General features: G+C 43.5%; 1 protein-coding gene across 1 annotated transcript in view; it reads left to right on the top strand.

The window, feature by feature from the left end:
* RAPGEF5 (Rap guanine nucleotide exchange factor 5) overlaps positions 1-16,461 on the top strand; it is a 393,851-nt gene that overhangs the window by 203,141 nt on the left and 174,249 nt on the right. The window contains exon 8 of the mRNA XM_089673151.1: positions 8,034-8,107. Coding sequence (XP_089529277.1) covers positions 8,034-8,107 — 74 coding nt within the window. The remainder of the gene's footprint in view (positions 1-8,033; positions 8,108-16,461) is intronic.

Genomic DNA, 16,461 nt, shown 5'->3' on the forward strand with positions numbered 1-16,461 from the left:
ACTAAGCCCTTTAATATACTGTATACAGCAAGCTTGTGCTGCTGAGAAGTTTGAGTAATCTCTAGTAAAAGAGTTTAATGAGTAAAAAATCAGTTTAAATTATTCTTTGTAAAGAACAATTGGATTATTTCATCTTTGTCTAAGTTGATTTGCTAATTAGTTATCTTCCTCTAAATAAAATATGCCTATCGCTGTAATAATCCTCCACCTGTAAAATTTCCAGAGTGGAAGAGTGGAGAGATTGTTGTTTTGGGATTGAGCCATATCTGTCTGCAGACATCTGGCAACCAAGTTATCCTTGTCTAAAGAGACTGATGTACATAAAAGGGAAAGATATTATAATAAACTAATTATAATTAGGAACAGTGATGTAAATGCGTCTGAGACTTCCCTGTGGACCACACAGGAAGTAGACACTGGTCTGGAGATTAATGTGGATGCAATGGAGCAGTGTCTTTAACCACTGCTTTACCTTGGCTTAAAATATTCAATTCCCTAAGCAACTAGTCTGTCATACAAAAACTGAAATAGATCTGGAAAAAATATCTTCCATAAGACCATTAAATAATTTATGGGCAGTGCGGCTGCTACATAACAAGTGGGTCATTACACATTAGAGTTAGATGTATAAAAAATACTGGCCGTACACATCAAATTTATGTGATTGGCCCATTGATCCACATGCACTTCTTTATCCCCCTGAAGCTCAGGTAAAATAACTTCTTTTCTATACTTCTCATCCATGAGGTCAAGAATCTATCACAGCTTCTGTGTATAGAACTCAACAATTTGGACTTGTCTATTCTGTGATTAAAATGTACAGAAAAATTCTGGACATCTTGAACCAATGTAACTATGCATAACTGACTGTTGCCCATGGAAGCTGGAAATCACTGAAGTAAACACCACTACTCCAGTGATCTCAGAGTCCCCTGCTCCATGATGTGGGGAGGCAGGGTGGTGATGTCACGCTTTCCACCCTGTCCAATCAGAGAATGCTTTGCCCTCATTCAGAACATGCAAAGCATTCTCTAAATGATGCCCATGCCGAGCACTTAACGTCCTGTGTACACAGTGCATCAGGTCAGCTGGTCAGCACAGGAACCATAAGCAAGTGGAGATCACTGGTATAGCAGTGTCTACTTCAGTGGATTCCAGCTTCCAGGAGAAATGGCCAGTTATGGTATATACATAGTTCCATTATTCCAAGCTGGACCAATGTGACTATGTAAAAATATACTATACCTGGAACTCATCTTTAATTCTTCCTTTAGTTATGTCTCTAGAACGAACATAATCTGCCGATTTTAGTAAGAGTTGTAAATCAGGAAACAGAGCAGAATCTATTTTCAAACATTTAGTTCTCCCTTATGCCTAAGTATGATACAGCTCTAAGTTTGAAGGGAGTTAGTGGTACATAGACAACTCTGGGGAAAAAATTATTTAACTTTTTACTGTACTACACATATTGTACATTATTATATTTAAAATGTATATATACCCTATCAATGAACCTCCTATTTGCTCTCTTCTGATCTGAATATACTATTATGATTATCATACAGGATTTATATAGCACATTAGTTTGCACAGCGCTTTACAATATAAAGGGAGACAGCACGCTTACAGTACAATTCAACACAAGAGGGTTAGGAATGGAAGCAGAATATGGGAATTATTTTATGATATGATCGTTTAGTTTACCAGCATAGAGGATGTTCGGTAAATCTGAGCAACTTTGGGAAGCTTGAATGGCCACTCCTGGTTTAGCCCCTTTTGATCTAATAATGCATAGGCTGTTGTAATTACTTACTTTCAATTGTAATTTGATTATTACTTTTTCAAAGCTGACCTATGCCTCTCCTGCATTCCCTGGTGGAGGGCAGGGTGCTCTCTGTTTTCTGCTGGTCTACTGTTGTGGGGATTCTCCTGTTGTGAAAAAATTACCATGTCATTTGACTGCATTGTAACAAGTTATTTCTGTAATGTTGCAGAAACTCTTGGATTTCTTGTCTATAGAACAAGATAGCACTGGGAGGTTTTCTTTATTATGTTGTTCGGTTTGTTAATTTATTTATTTCAGGTACTTATATAGCGCTGTCAATTTATGCAGCGCTTTACATATATATTGTACATTCACATCAGTCCCTAACCCTCAAGGGGTGTACAATCTAAGGTCCCTAACTCACATTCATACATACTAGGGCCAGTTTAGACGAGCCAATTAACCTACCAGCATGTCTTTGGAGTATGGGAGGAAACCAGAGTACCCAGAGGAAACCCACGCAGGCATAGGGAGAACATGCAAACTCTAGGCAGGTGGTGCCGTGGTTGGGATTCGAACCAATCGACCCTAGTACTGCCAGGCGGAAGTGCTAACCATTTAGCCACTGTGCTGCCCAAGTTAATGATTGAGTCTTTGATACCATTCTGTATATGCTTTATCATTTTGATATTTGTTTGACTTCAACATTAATAAACGTAATTTCTGATTTAAAAAAAAAAAAAGAGGGTTAGGAAGACCAGTTTGTGAGAGCTTACAACCTAAAGGAGGTCAAGTTCATCATTTAAGTGGAAGCAGGATACGTTTTCCAGAAGAGATGAGTTTTGAGGGATCTCCTTAAGGTGGAAAGATTAGGATGTAGCCAGACAGATTCTGGTAGGGAGTTTCAAAGGATAGGAGAGGCTCTGGATAAATCCTGGAAGCGAGCATGGGAGGGGGAGACAAAGGAGTTCTTTGGAAGAGCAAAGAGTGGGTGATATTCTGAGGCATGTTTGGTGATGTAGCTCGGGCATAGATGTGGATGGCTTTGTATGATGTTAGTATTTTTGAATTTTATTAGTTGGGCAATTAGAAGGCATTTCCTCTCACTTCCTGTTTGTCTATGGCAGGGGTGTCCAAACTTTTTTCAAAGAGGGCCAGATTGGATGAAGTGAACATGGTGGAGGGCCGAACATTTTTCCGAACATTCTTTGAACCATTACAATTAAATGCAAATAAATTATTTTATGCCAAGTTAATTGCAAACGACATACTTTTCATTTCATAACATTAAGATCAATTGAAAGCTGAGTTTTCACAATGTATTGAAAATAAATTTACCGTATTTGCCGGCGTATAAGACGACTGGGCGTATAAGACGACCCCCCTACTTTTCCTGCTAAAATTTAGTGTTTGAGCTATACTTGCCGTATAAGACTACCCCTCTTCCAATGCACACCAGTGGCAGGAATAGTGCCCCATCATTGGTATCAGTGGCAGGAATAGTGCCCCATCATTGGTATCAGTGGGAGGAATAGTGCCCCATCATTGGTATCAGTGGGGGGAATAGGTGCCCCATCATTGGTATCAGTGGGAGGAATAGTGCCCCATCATTGGTATCAGTGGCAGGAATAGTGCCCCATCATTGGTATCAGTGGCAGGAATAGTGCCCCATCATTGGTATCAGTGGCAGGAATAGTGCCCCATCATTGGCATTAGTGGCAGGAATAGTGCCCCATCATTAGTATCAGTGGGGGGAATAGTGTCCCATCATTGGTATCAGTGGCAGGAATAGTGCCCCATCATTGGTATCAGTGGCAGGAATAGTGCCCCATCATTGGTATCAGTGGCAGGAATAGTGCCCCATCATTGGTATCAGTGGCAGGAATAGTGCCCCATCATTGGCATTAGTGGCAGGAATAGTGCCCCATCATTAGTATCAGTGGGGGGAATAGTGCCCCATCATTGGTATCAGTGGCAGGAATAGTGCCCCATCATTAGTATCAGTGGGGGGAATAGTGCCCCATCATTGGTATCAGTGGGGGGAATAGTGCCCCATCATTGGTGTCAGTGGGAGGAATGGTGTCCCAACATTGGTGTCAGTGGGAGGAATGGTGTCCCATCGTTGGTGTCGGGGGGGGGAATAGTGCCCCATCGTTGGTGTCGGGGGGGGGGAATAGTGCCCCATCGTTGATGTCAGTGGGGGGGAGGAATAGTGCCCCATCGTTGGTGTCAGTGGGGGGGAGGAATAGTGCCCCATCATTAGTGTCAGTGGGGGGGAGGAATAGTGCCCCATCGTTGGTGTCAGTGGGAGGAATAGTGCCCCATCGTTGGTGTCAGTGGGAGGAATAGTGCCCCATCATTGGTATCAGTGGGAGGAATAGTGCTCCATCATTGGTATCAGTGACACCAATGATGGGACACTATTCCTCCCACTGACACTTGCTGACCCTGTTCTCGTATGGTGCTGCTGCAGCCAGCATATGTGGTTGCAGCAGCACCTCTACACTGACCACTTACCTGCTGGTCCTGCACTCGATTTTCGCGGGGCCGCTCGGCTCCACCCCCTCGCCGGTGATTGGCCGCCTGTGTGCCTTTCCTGAGCTACAGTTCTGGCGGCCAATCACTGGTGAGGAGGCGGAGCCGAGCAGCCGCACGAACATCCAGTGACTGAACTGAAGGCGCAGCCGCGCTTCCTGGACCGGATCGTCGTGGGACCGGAACCAGGTAAGAAACAGCCGCTGCCCACCCCTGTACTTAGTGTCCCTTCCATTGGGGGAAGGGGGGGGGCGGCGGCGGCAACGCGCCGCCCCCCTAAAAAGTGTCAGTATGCCGTATACCGGCGTATAAGACGACCCCCGACTTTTGAGAAGATTTTTAAGGGGTAAAAAGTCGTCTTATACGCGGGGAAATACGGTAAAAAAAAACTTACCTGCACTAATGTGAAGGGTGAAAAAGGTAGCTGGAGCTGAAGTCTCTGCTCGGCAGCCGGGAGGGGAAGAGAAACACACTTCACGCTGGAAGCCCGGCCCTGACGTCACCGCCCTCTGTCGCTCCCAGCGCGGCGCAGTCACGCATGCGCACTGCTCTCAAGCAGAAGACTGTCTGCCACAGAAGGGAGGGCCGTGCGACAGCCGCATGTACACAGACCAGGGAGAACGCGTCGCAGTCAGGCATGCGCACTGCCCTCTGCTCTCAAGCAGAAGACTGTCTGCCATAGAAGGGAGGGCCACATTACACAGAGCAGGGAGGGCTGTTGGAGGGCCGTATTAAACCGACCCCCGGGCCGTAAATGGCCCGCGGGCCGGACTTTGGACGTGCCTGGTCTATGGGACAGGAAGTGAAGGGAAATCTCCGCAAAGGGACACAGATGGCAAAAAAAAATCTGACATGGGTTATAATCCTCCCTTGCTCTATCCAAACTGGAAAAAGGTTTTGCCTGTAGTTCTTTAAATATATACAACAAGAATTTGGGTCCACATTTTTAACAGTTCAGATTTGTAAAGTTATGCCTATAAAGCAGTATTAATGCATCGCCACTAATCATTCATGAAGTAATGGCTCAGAGCCAAAGTATAATGTATACAATTTTATATTTTGACAGATCATTTCCAATAAAGAAAATAAATGGGAAATCTTGCAGTTTAGGAACAATCTCTGTATCTTTCTGTGTCTCTTTGTAGTGCTAAGAAAAATACATGTGAAATGTAAACCTTTGCATGTAATTTATGTCCATCTGTGACGGCATTTGCTCAGTGCCTTTTCATCAAGACAAGCTGGCTCTGATTGACGTAATATATGGGCATTCTGAGTTTCTCCCAGGCTGGAATCTAGGAAAGGCTAGTACACAGTTTATATTGGCATAGGTTTAAGCACACAGCTCCTGGCTGCTCTCCAAACACCACTGGTTTTATGTCCATGTTGCAGTATAAAGTAAAACTTCCCAGGAAAATTAAGTTTGAAAATATTGCTGCATCTGTAACATGTATTGTCTTTTAAAACTAAGTGTTGTTGATCTAGAGGGGTTGCTTTGAGAGTGTATTTCATTTTAATTCAGTCCCTTATTTACCTGAAAATACATACACAGCATCTATCCTATATCTTTCAGTGCAGTCATGGCTGCTTTCTGAAAGTAGAATAAATCTAATTAGTACAAACGTCACTCCATAAACATAACGGGTTGTTTTTCTAAAAGAGTACAACATGTTTAAAGTGAAATTTGACTTTGAAAAGTGAATTTTCACTTATCTTCGTAAACAGGATGAAACAAAGTGAAAATTCAATTTGCAAAGAAAACCCAATAAAGTGCTAGGTAAATAAATCCTATTCACTAAGCTAAGAGAATGTGTTTCCTTTGCAAAGTGACTTTTCACCTATCTTAGTGAATAAATAAGGCTTTGGAAAATATCTTACTATAAATCTCCCATTAAAAAATTGTGTACACAGTATGGGCCTGATTTATTTATTGAAATATGCATTTGATCTCAATTGGGTATTGCTCTAACAAGTAAATCCTATCTATCTTTTATCTATGCTTCTATCTAAGCAGTGTTAGTATATTTAAACCCACATACCATGTAGATATAAACCCGCAACACATTGGTACTCGTTAAAGAGCAAATCCTATGTTCACAGAATGTATTATTTTTGTGTAGTTCATTCATTTTTACACCAGCTAAGCCATGGCATTCCTAAAAAAATTCATTTTTTTTCTCTATGGTTTTTAGTTCTATATAAGCACTGGTAGTATATTTTAACCATAATGGAATAAACCCATAGCAAGTCTTCACGGCTCTCCTTAAAGTAGACTGAAGCAAACTTTAGTTTGTAAAGAATGCATCATGTAACTGTACACGTGGGGTTATTGTACTGTACGTGGGCAAATGTACAAGAGTCTTAACACTGGTGCAGATTCCAGTGATATATACTTGTATGCACACTGACTTTTGCATACAAAAGCATAATACACAGTTTTTTTAATATACCTTTTAACTTGGTGTATGCATGTTTCTTTGCTTAATGAGAAAGTTATATAATTTATTTTTAAAATTTCAGGTAATTTTTTAACAAACAATTGAGTACTGTCCGTGCTACTTATTTTATTTGCACTAACATACAATTTTGAGGACAAGCTTTTGGGGAATGTCCCCTTCTTCAGGTCCAAGCAGTACTGCTTGTCCTCAAAATTGTATGTTAGTGAAAATAAAAAAAGTATCACTGACAGTACTCAATTGTTTCTGTCGCAAATGCACTAATACTGCTACAATCACCTCAAGGTTATTTTTTAACAAATTTTTGCACGCATATTCCGTGGTGCACCTTATAGGAACAGGGGGCACAGTGATACATGTGAACTAACAATTCTGTACATTGGCTCACAAATGCAGGCATGTGATCCAATTATATACTTCTAGTTTATCCCTTCTCTAGTTGATTTTATTTAGTAAATCATCTTCTATATATGACAAGCATAAACTACTGAAGGGGATGCAATGTCCTCCATAGTAATTTTTTAACTTAGCCAAGACTGATAAGTGCAGAAAGTTAGCAGTATTTATTAACATCATCAATAACACAGTAACTGTTTGGAGGTTGAATATACAGATTTTATAGAGGCTGCAGTAAATTTTGAGCGTACATGGCTGTTTAAAGCTATTAAGGCCTTGGGCACACTGGGCATTTAGCCCCCCGTGCATGAGATTAAGGCATTTTTCGTGTGGGTGAAAGGCACAGGTGCATCCTGCAGACTTCTTGCTTTCTGGGTATTTGTTTCTGGGTACATACTGCCTAAAAATTAGCACCACCCTAGGGCGGACTGACCATTTGGAAACTCAGGCACTGCCCAAGGGCCCGGGGTCAGTAGGGGGCCCCATGAGATGCCCCTGGTACCTTTTTCATAGGCTTTTTTGAGTTTGGGCAAGGACACATGAGCCCCATGATCCCCTATTGCCCAGGGGCCCCATGAGTTGTCAGTCTGCACCTGGTACCACCTCTTCCAAGCCGCAGCATCTTTTTACCTGTCATAGACTTTTACATGCTGTACCTTTGCCTTCCGCCAGCATAAAAAACACTGGAATCTCACCAGACTACCATTTCTTTCAATGGGGCAGCTAATCGCTGGGAACCCACTCTGGGTCTCCAGTGTATTTGGTAATGGCCCCATTTGCAAGTGTGAATGGGGTCTAATGGTTAAGACAGCACAAAAGCAGCTTAGTTGTTTTTTTGTTGTGCTTTCGACATTTTGTTTGAAATTATCTTTTTTGTTTTACAGTCAGCGATGAAGAGGAGTTGAGCTGCCAAGATGAATCCAGCCCAACAAATTCAGAGCACACCTCAGACACAGAGGTAATACATACTAATTTATTATACAGTAAAGGCTCATGCACACGTAGACAATTACAGGCATATTACAAGAGGAGTGTTTACAGGTAGAGAAAAAAGCCCTACAACAGCTTGTTCAGGAGAGGAGCATTTGAGCAGAAAAACACAGAATATGTATATTATTATTATAATACAGTATTTATATAGCGCCAAAAGGTTTGCTCAGCGCTGTACATTGTAGTGGGGGACAGTACATGGGACAATACAGTAACAAAACAATACACGAGGGGGTTCGAGGGCCCTGCTCTTTCGAGCTTACAATCTAGGAGGGAGGGGATAGAGGTACAGGAGGAAGTGGCTGTGGGGGATGAAGTGGTAGGAGGAGTAGAGGAGATCGGCTGTTAGGTAAGGGTGGGGTAGGCTTCCCTGAAGAGATGGGTTTTCAGGGTGTGCCTGAAGGTGAGGAGGGTAGTTGACAGTCTGATGGATTGGGGTAGTGAGTTCCAGAGGATGGGGGAAGTCCTGGAGAAGTCCTGCAGTCGGGCGTGGGAGGAGGAGACCAGGAAGCTAGAAAGTAGGAGGTCTTGTGAGGAGCGAAGAGTACGGGTTGAGTGGTATTTGGGTATCAGGTCGGTGAGGTAGCTTGGGGCAGCGTTATGAATGGCTTTGAATGTCAATGTTAGTAGTTTGAATTTAATGCGTTGAACAATCGGAAGCCAGTAGAGGGAATGGCAGAGGGGGTGGCAGAAGTGGAGCGGTTGGTAAGGTGGATGAGTCTGGCCGCTGAGTTCAGGATGGACTGAAGCGGGGATAGCCTGTGCTGGGGTGGGCCGGTGAGAAGGGAGTTGCAGTAGTCCAGGAGTGAGATAATAAGGGAGTGAACAAGTTGTTTAGTAGTGTCTGGGGTTAGGAACGCACGTATCTTGGAGATGTTGCAGAGGTGGAGCCTGCATGAAGTTGCCAGCGATTGGACATGAGGTTGGAAGCATAGGTTTGAGTCCAGGGTGACACCTAGGACTTTGGCTTCGGGGTGGGATTGATGGTGGCATTGTTGGTCGTGATGGAGAGGAAGGGGGGGGCACGGGCTGGGGGGAAAACTAGGAGCTCAGTGTTGGAAAGGTTCAGTTTGAGGAAATGGAGCGACATCCAGTCTGATATGTCATTCAGGAGGTGGGTGATACGGGCGGAGACTGAAGGGGTGAGGTGAGGGGTGGAGAGGTAAATTTGTGTGTCGTCGGCGTAGAGGTGATAGTTGAAGCCGTGGGAGTATATCAGTTTGCCGAGGGAGGAGGTGTAGATGGAGAAAAGAAGGGGCCCGAGGACAAAGCCTTGGGGAACCCCAACAGAGAGGGGGAGAGAGGGGGAGGTGGTAGCGTAATAGGTAACGCTGAAGGAGCGTTGGGATAGATAGGAGGAAAGCCAGGAGAGAGCAGAATCTCTGATGCCAAGGGAGTGTAATTTATTAAGGAGGAGGGGGTGGTCAACTGTGTCGAAGGCCGCGGAGAGGTCGAGGAGTAGGAGGACTGAGTAGTGGCCATTAGCTTTGGCGGTTAGCAGGTGATTAGTGATTTTGAGTAGGGCAGTGGAGTGTAGGGGACGGAAGCCAGACTGTAGTGGATCAAGGAGGTTATTGTCAGTGAGGTGGGAGCTTAGGCGGTTGTAGACTAAGCGCTCAAGGAGCTTGGATGTGAATGGCAGCAGGGAGATGGGTCTAAGGTTGTTCAGGTCGGTGGGGTCCAGGGAGGGTCTTTTGAGTATGGGGGTGATGTGCGTGTGCTTTAGGGGGGAGGGGAATGCGCCAGTAGAGAGGGAGAGATTGAAGATGTGGGTGAGGGAGCGTAGGATGGGGGAGGAGGGTGACCGGAGGAGTTGTGTGGGGACAGGGTCAAGGGGGCAAGTGGTGAGGCGGGCTTCTGAGAAGACCTTAGTGACCTCCTTAGTGGTAGCAGGGCTGAAGGAGCGGAGTGTTGGGGAGGTTATAGTGTGCGGGATGTTAGGTGTGGTGGGGGGCAGGGCGGTTGCGAGGTCAGAGGAGGGGAGAGTTGATGGGGTAATGGTGGGAGGGAGGCTAGATGGGGAGGTAAATTGAGTTTTGGCAATGTCCTTACGAATTGCGTCAATCTTGTTTTAGAAGTGATTGCCAATCTCGTGGGCGGTGAGTGAGGTACTGGGTGGAGGTGGGGGGGGAGAGAGTAGGGAGTTGAAAGTGGAGAAGACCCGGCGAGGACAGGTGGAGAGGGTGTTAATGAGAGTTACGAAGTAGGCTTGCTTGGCGGCATGGAGGGAGGAGGTGTAGGTGAGGAAGGCGGATTTGTAGAGGGAGATTGCTCGAGCAGATCTGGTTTTGCGCCATAATCGCTCCAGCGCGCGACTGCGTCATTTGAGATTTTTAGTGTGGACGTTCTGCCAGGGTTGAAGCGGTCGGGGTCTAAAGCTACGTTAGGGTTACGGGTGCTAAGGAGTCTAGGGCAGCTGACAGCGAGTCATTGTACGCAGTAGTGGCCAGGTCAGGGCAGGACAGTGGAAGGATACTGTCGTACAGACGGTCAGCTGTAGAGTGGAGAGGGGCCGGGGTCCGGTTGCGAAGGTTACGGCTGGTGATGGTTTGACATTTTGGGGGGGGGGGGGGGGGTAGTTAGAGGATGGGGAGATGGAGAACGTAATGATGAGGTTGTGGTCAGAGAGAGGGAAGGGGGTGTTAGTGAAGTTGTGGAGGGTGCAGAGATGAGAGAAAATGAGGTCCAGGGTGTTCCCGTCGGAGTGGGTGCAGGACTGTGTGCGCTGTGTGAGTGCAAAAGAAGAGGTTAAGTGGAGGAGTTGGGAAGTAGCCGAGTTGTTGACGTTGATGGGGATATTGAAGTCGCCAAGGATGATGGTGGGTAGCTCAGAGGAGAGGAAGAAGGGTAGCCAGGCGGAAAAGTCGTCGAGGAAGTGGTATACGGTTCCAGGAGGCCAATAGATTACTGCAATCCTGGGCAGTGGGCCTTGAAAGAGGAGAAGGATAGAGAGGGGGGGTTTGGGAGGACCTGGAATGTACTCAGCGGTGACAGGAGCATGCCGACCCCACCACGACCGCTCGGTCTGGGTGAGTGCGTCCAGACGAGGCCTCCATAGGAGAGTGCCGCAGGGGAGGTGGAGTCAGTGGCTTGGATCCAGGTTTCGGTGACCGCTAGGAGGTTGAGGGAGTGGGAGATAAAGAGGTCATGGATGGCGGTGAGCTTGTTGCAAACCGATCGAGCGTTCAGGAGTGTAACCAAGAGTGGAGGGGTGGATGTGGGGAGGAGGGGGACAGGTATAAGGTTGAGGGAGTTGCGGCGGCTAGTGGGAGTAGGAGGGTGCCTAGTGGGTGAGTAAGGTGGTGAGGGGCCAGGGTTCGGGGAGATGTCCCTGGCGGTTAGGAGAAGGAGAAGGGTGAGGAAGGTGGCATGGTGGTATAAACATGCAATGCGTTCAATATCCTGGCCGATATAATGCATTAACGTTTAAATGCACATAAACGCACATTCAGTATGGAGCTTTTACCGCATTTTTTAAGCAGCTTTTCTCCTGCTAGGAGAAAAAGCTTTCAGAGGGGCTAAGCAGATGCCCAGTGTGCATGAGGCCTTAATCTTTAAAAGTGTTTCTTTAGTACTGTGTTTAATTAAGTAGTTTAAGAGCATAGCTATTGCCATTCATTGCCAGCAGGCTTAAGGAAAAAACTAACAGATAACTCCATCCACACAAACGAGGTGGATGGAGAATCTTCACCCCCACCAAGACACTGCATTCTGACAGCTACACTGATTGAAGTTTGGCCGGTCTCTTCCCGGTTCCCTTCTTCTATATTTTTAAGTCAGACCTTCAGTTCACATAAATAAAGTCAGCATTGGCAGCTGACTTTATTTTTATCCTGACATTTTCTTTTAGGCTGAAACTGTTCTGGCCTAAAGTGTGTTTAAAGTGGAACTTTACCCATAACAACCTGATAAAATTAATGTTCTTTAGCAAGGAACATACATTCCACAGTAATAATTATGCTACCAAAATTAGTGTGTGCTGTAAATTGCTTCCAGCATTGTTCCTGTTTCTTCCTGCTGGAGGCTGCTATTTTGCTGAAGCCCAGAGACTGTGAGCAGCAGTAAATCTTTAGGCTTCCAGCAGATCGGTCTCTACAAATTTGACACAGTGCCTAAAAATAGAGAGCAACTAGGCTTGTGCAGAGAAGGATGAGTAAGTGTATCACTGGATTTTAAACAGTATAGGAACTTATTTGTAATATTCCACAATAAGGTAATAATTTTGCTGAAGTGTGGCACCATGTGATAATGCAAGCACCTGTTAAACTGGCCATAGATGCCTCCTTTTCTATTGATCAGCCAGCCGAAAGAAAAATGGATGGATTACCCCATTCACACATTCAAGGTGGATGGAGGAATCCTCTCCGCTGTGTCGTATTCTGACAGCGGGACTCCTATTGCCTGCTGCCAGCTGATCGACAAAAGTTTTCCAAAATTCCCATTCAACAGCAGTCAATAGTTAGATAAACTGTCCAACAGCCATAGATGGGTCAACATTTGTCTGGTCCCTGCTGAACTGGCTGAGTTTTGATCCATCCATGGGCAGCTTTAGTCTCTAAATGAATCCCTGTGTGCCCACAGAGCTTCCTGTATATGGAGATTCCACTTTATTCCCTGTCTCTTTTTGTCTCCTAGCCCCACTTCCTGTAACCCAACCAATAATTGCTAGAACCTTAAAATGCATGTAAATCCTAACAATGTACTTATTTTATTTGCTCCTTTTTGGCCTGTTATAAAGAAATAATTACAATTGTATATTATTCTGGTGGATAAGTAGAAACAAGTACCTGTCTGTGCTCTCTGCTTATGCTATATTCTTATCACATTACATTCATACATGCCTTCTAGCTGTATCCATGGACTACAAAGCACCTCCCCAATGTTATGAAAGAATAAGGGTCCAGTCACACCACATTATAATGCAGTAGCCAGTGTGCGGTGTGATCATTGCAGTGCTGATATGCCGATCCTGGCATATCACACTGATCATCATCGCAGTAATATTTCATTAATTTTGTGGTAGCTGCACTGTGCTAGGAGTCGCAGTGGTAGGATCACCAGGTGGAAAAAAAAAAAGACTGAAAGGAGAACGAATGCAGTACCTGGTGATACCTTTTTTGCATTTTTATTTTTAATTTTATCTGTGGTAGTATAGCATCTTTATGTGAGCAGTTTTTTAAATCAGATCTAGAAGTGTGGAAGATATAAAGGAAAGAAGAATAAAATAATTTTTGTTTGGAAAAAAGGGGAATTTTGGCTACAGCTGAACTGTTGTCTTGGGATTCCTTGTGCAGACATACTGTACATAGAGAAAGCATGCAACCACTGTTTATGTCTGTCTGGTTCAAAGATCCAAATATCGTCTACCCAGGCACAGTCTTAATTACAATGGTATTAAAATAAAGGATTGCTTTCTTTTTTGCTGTAGTATAGCTGGATATATATTTATATATGTATATGGTGTGTGGATAAAGTATAACCTTATTCAGTCACCATCCTTATAGAAAGTACAAATAACAAATGATTCCCTCTCTCCTCTAAGGGATATAATGTAATCCAAATGAAGGGAGTTTAAATCTACCATAGTAGAAAGTATAACCAAAATATAAAAACTTTTTTTTTTTATATTTTGGTTATACTTTCTACTATGGAACATTTAAAGTCCCTGTGTGTGGATAAAGTATAACCTCATTCAGGCACCATCCCTATAGAAAGTACTAAGAACAAATGATTCCCTCTCCCCTCTAAAGGAGAGAATGGAATACAAGTGAAGGGACTTTAAATGTACCACAATATAAAGTATAATTGAAATATAAAAACCTTTTTATCTTTTTTGATTATACTTTCTACTATGGAACATTTAAAGTCCCTTCACTTGTATTCAATTCTCTCCCTTAGAGGGGAGAGGGAATAATTTGTTCTTTATATATTTATATAGTTTGCAGCGCTGGCTAGCAGCCTCTTTTAAGACAAATACAATATGTCACAAACAATAAGCATGAAAATATAGTATCACACAATCTCCATTCTCTTCTGTCACATACTGACGGGTTTTTAATATACGGTATAGGTCAAAAGTAAATCAATGATGTTTTACATGAAAGTTCAATTTATGTGTAATATCTAACTGTTTCCAGAGTTATCCATGTAATGTAATTGTCATTTCCCTTTCTCTTGGCGGAGCGTAATTCACTCTTGGCAGAGCGCTGGGTGTTTCCCCTGGGATTGGGGAATATCCATTGAATGATCTGTCTTCTTACACTGAGCACTAGCCATACCTCTTGTCCTCTGTGCATTTCAGAAAAAAAACTCATTTCATGTTGTATTACAGATAATAAACACAATCTCTATCATCCATCATCCACCATGGTCTGTTGATCAGCTGCTTTCAGTGGTTTCTGAAGCTAATACTAGCATTGTTTCTGTATACAATTACTATTAATGCAGTTACATTCATGTTGTTGTGTACTTACACGTGTGTATTATCACTTACAGAAGTAAGCCAGTTAGGTAATTTATATTATTACAGTAACATATCTACAATAAATAAGTCTGTTTCTTAGCAGTGAGTGGTATACCTTGGGGAATACATCAACGTTTGAGACTGTATATAACAGTAGAGGGGGAGTAGATAGTAAATCAATATTTAGGTGACATTACCTGATAAAGTAACAGGATTTGACCTAAACGGATGTCACATGAGCACTCAGTTTACTCTAATCAGTTTGTATGTCTGATACTTTAGGGTCATCTATCAACATCAGCCTTGGTTTGTTCCCATGAAAATGTTTGTGTGACTACTACACAATGAAATTTGTGGAAAGTGATAATTGGTGAATTTTTTACCAGGGCTGTTCTGAACTACAGCCTAGTGCTTCCTGCCCAGGGCCTTAGCTACTCATAATTATTGGTCCAAAAATGGCCTTTGTCAGAAGGAATTTCATTTGCAGTTTTTGGAAATGAAATAGAGAGAATTGCATGTTATTTATTGCATAAATATCGGAATATGTATCCTGTAAGTAGAATACTAGGAATAGGAAAACTATATCATAATATTATACGAGGAATGCTGACCGTCTTGGTTTAATGTCTTTTGAATCAGTGACACAGAAAATGTTTGGCGACAAAGACTTTTGACTTTTATATTCTGCATGCTGTGTATGCACATTAATGATCTTTGTATACACTTTGATTATCCCCGGACATTTATAATTGGTTTATATTTATAAGATTTGTTTATGTACCTTTTCATTATACTTATTCATTCATAACTTTTATCACTATATTGTTGATAGGTTAAGTGCACCTCTTTTTACATTGTTTTCTATCACAGAGGTGTATGATACCATAAACCTCTTTAGAGCAAAATATTTATTGCGTGAGTGTTTTTCACTATCATTTATCTGCATTCGTGTTACAGGTCAGTAACTCAAGGTCTTAAAACCAGTAGGACAGCATAAGAGACAATCAACTAGCATATTTAGAAGGTGTTGGCCAATGAAAGCCTCAAAACCTATACTATATTGCCAAGGGTATTGAGACACCCCTCCAATCATTGGATGCAGATGTTCTAATCACCTCCATGACCACAGGTGTATAAAATCAAGCACCTAGGCATGCAGACTGCTTCTAGAAACATTTGTGAATTCAAGCGTGGTACCGTGGTAGGTTGCCACCTGTGCAATAAGTCCATCCATTAAATTTCCTTACTAATAAATATTCCACGGTCAACTGTTAGTGGTATTATAACAAAGTGGAAGCAACTGGGAACAGCAACTCAGTCACAAAGTGGTAGGCCGCGTAAAATGACAGAACGGGGTCAGCACATTCTGAAACGCACAGTGCGCAGCAGTCGCCAACTGTGTACAGAGTCAATAGCTAAAGCGCTCCAAACTTCATGTGGCCTTCAGATTAGCACAACAACAGTGCACAGAGAGCTGCATGGAATGGGTTTCCATGGTCGAGCAGCTGCATCCAAGCCTTACATCACCAAGTGCAATGCAAAAGCTTCAGATGCAGTGATGTAAAGCATGCCACCACTGTACTTTAGAGCAGTGGAGACATGTTCTCTGGAATGTCAAATCACACTTCTTTGTCTGGCAATCTGATGGATGTGTCTGGCTTTGCGGTTGCCAGGAGAACGGTACTTGCGTGACTGCAGTGTGCCAAGTGTAAAGTTTGGTGGATGGGGGATTATGGTGTGGGGTTGTTTTTCAGGGGTTGGGCTAGGCCCCTTAGCTCCAGTAAAAGAGGACTCTTAAGGTGTCGGCATACCAAAACATTTTGGACGATTTCATGCTCCCAACTTTGTGGGAACAGTTT

The sequence above is a fragment of the Staurois parvus genome, unplaced genomic scaffold, assembly GCF_062004578.1.
Source record: "Staurois parvus isolate SC_StPar_1 unplaced genomic scaffold, SC_StPar_1.0 ptg000136l, whole genome shotgun sequence".
NCBI lineage: Eukaryota > Metazoa > Chordata > Amphibia > Anura > Ranidae > Staurois > Staurois parvus.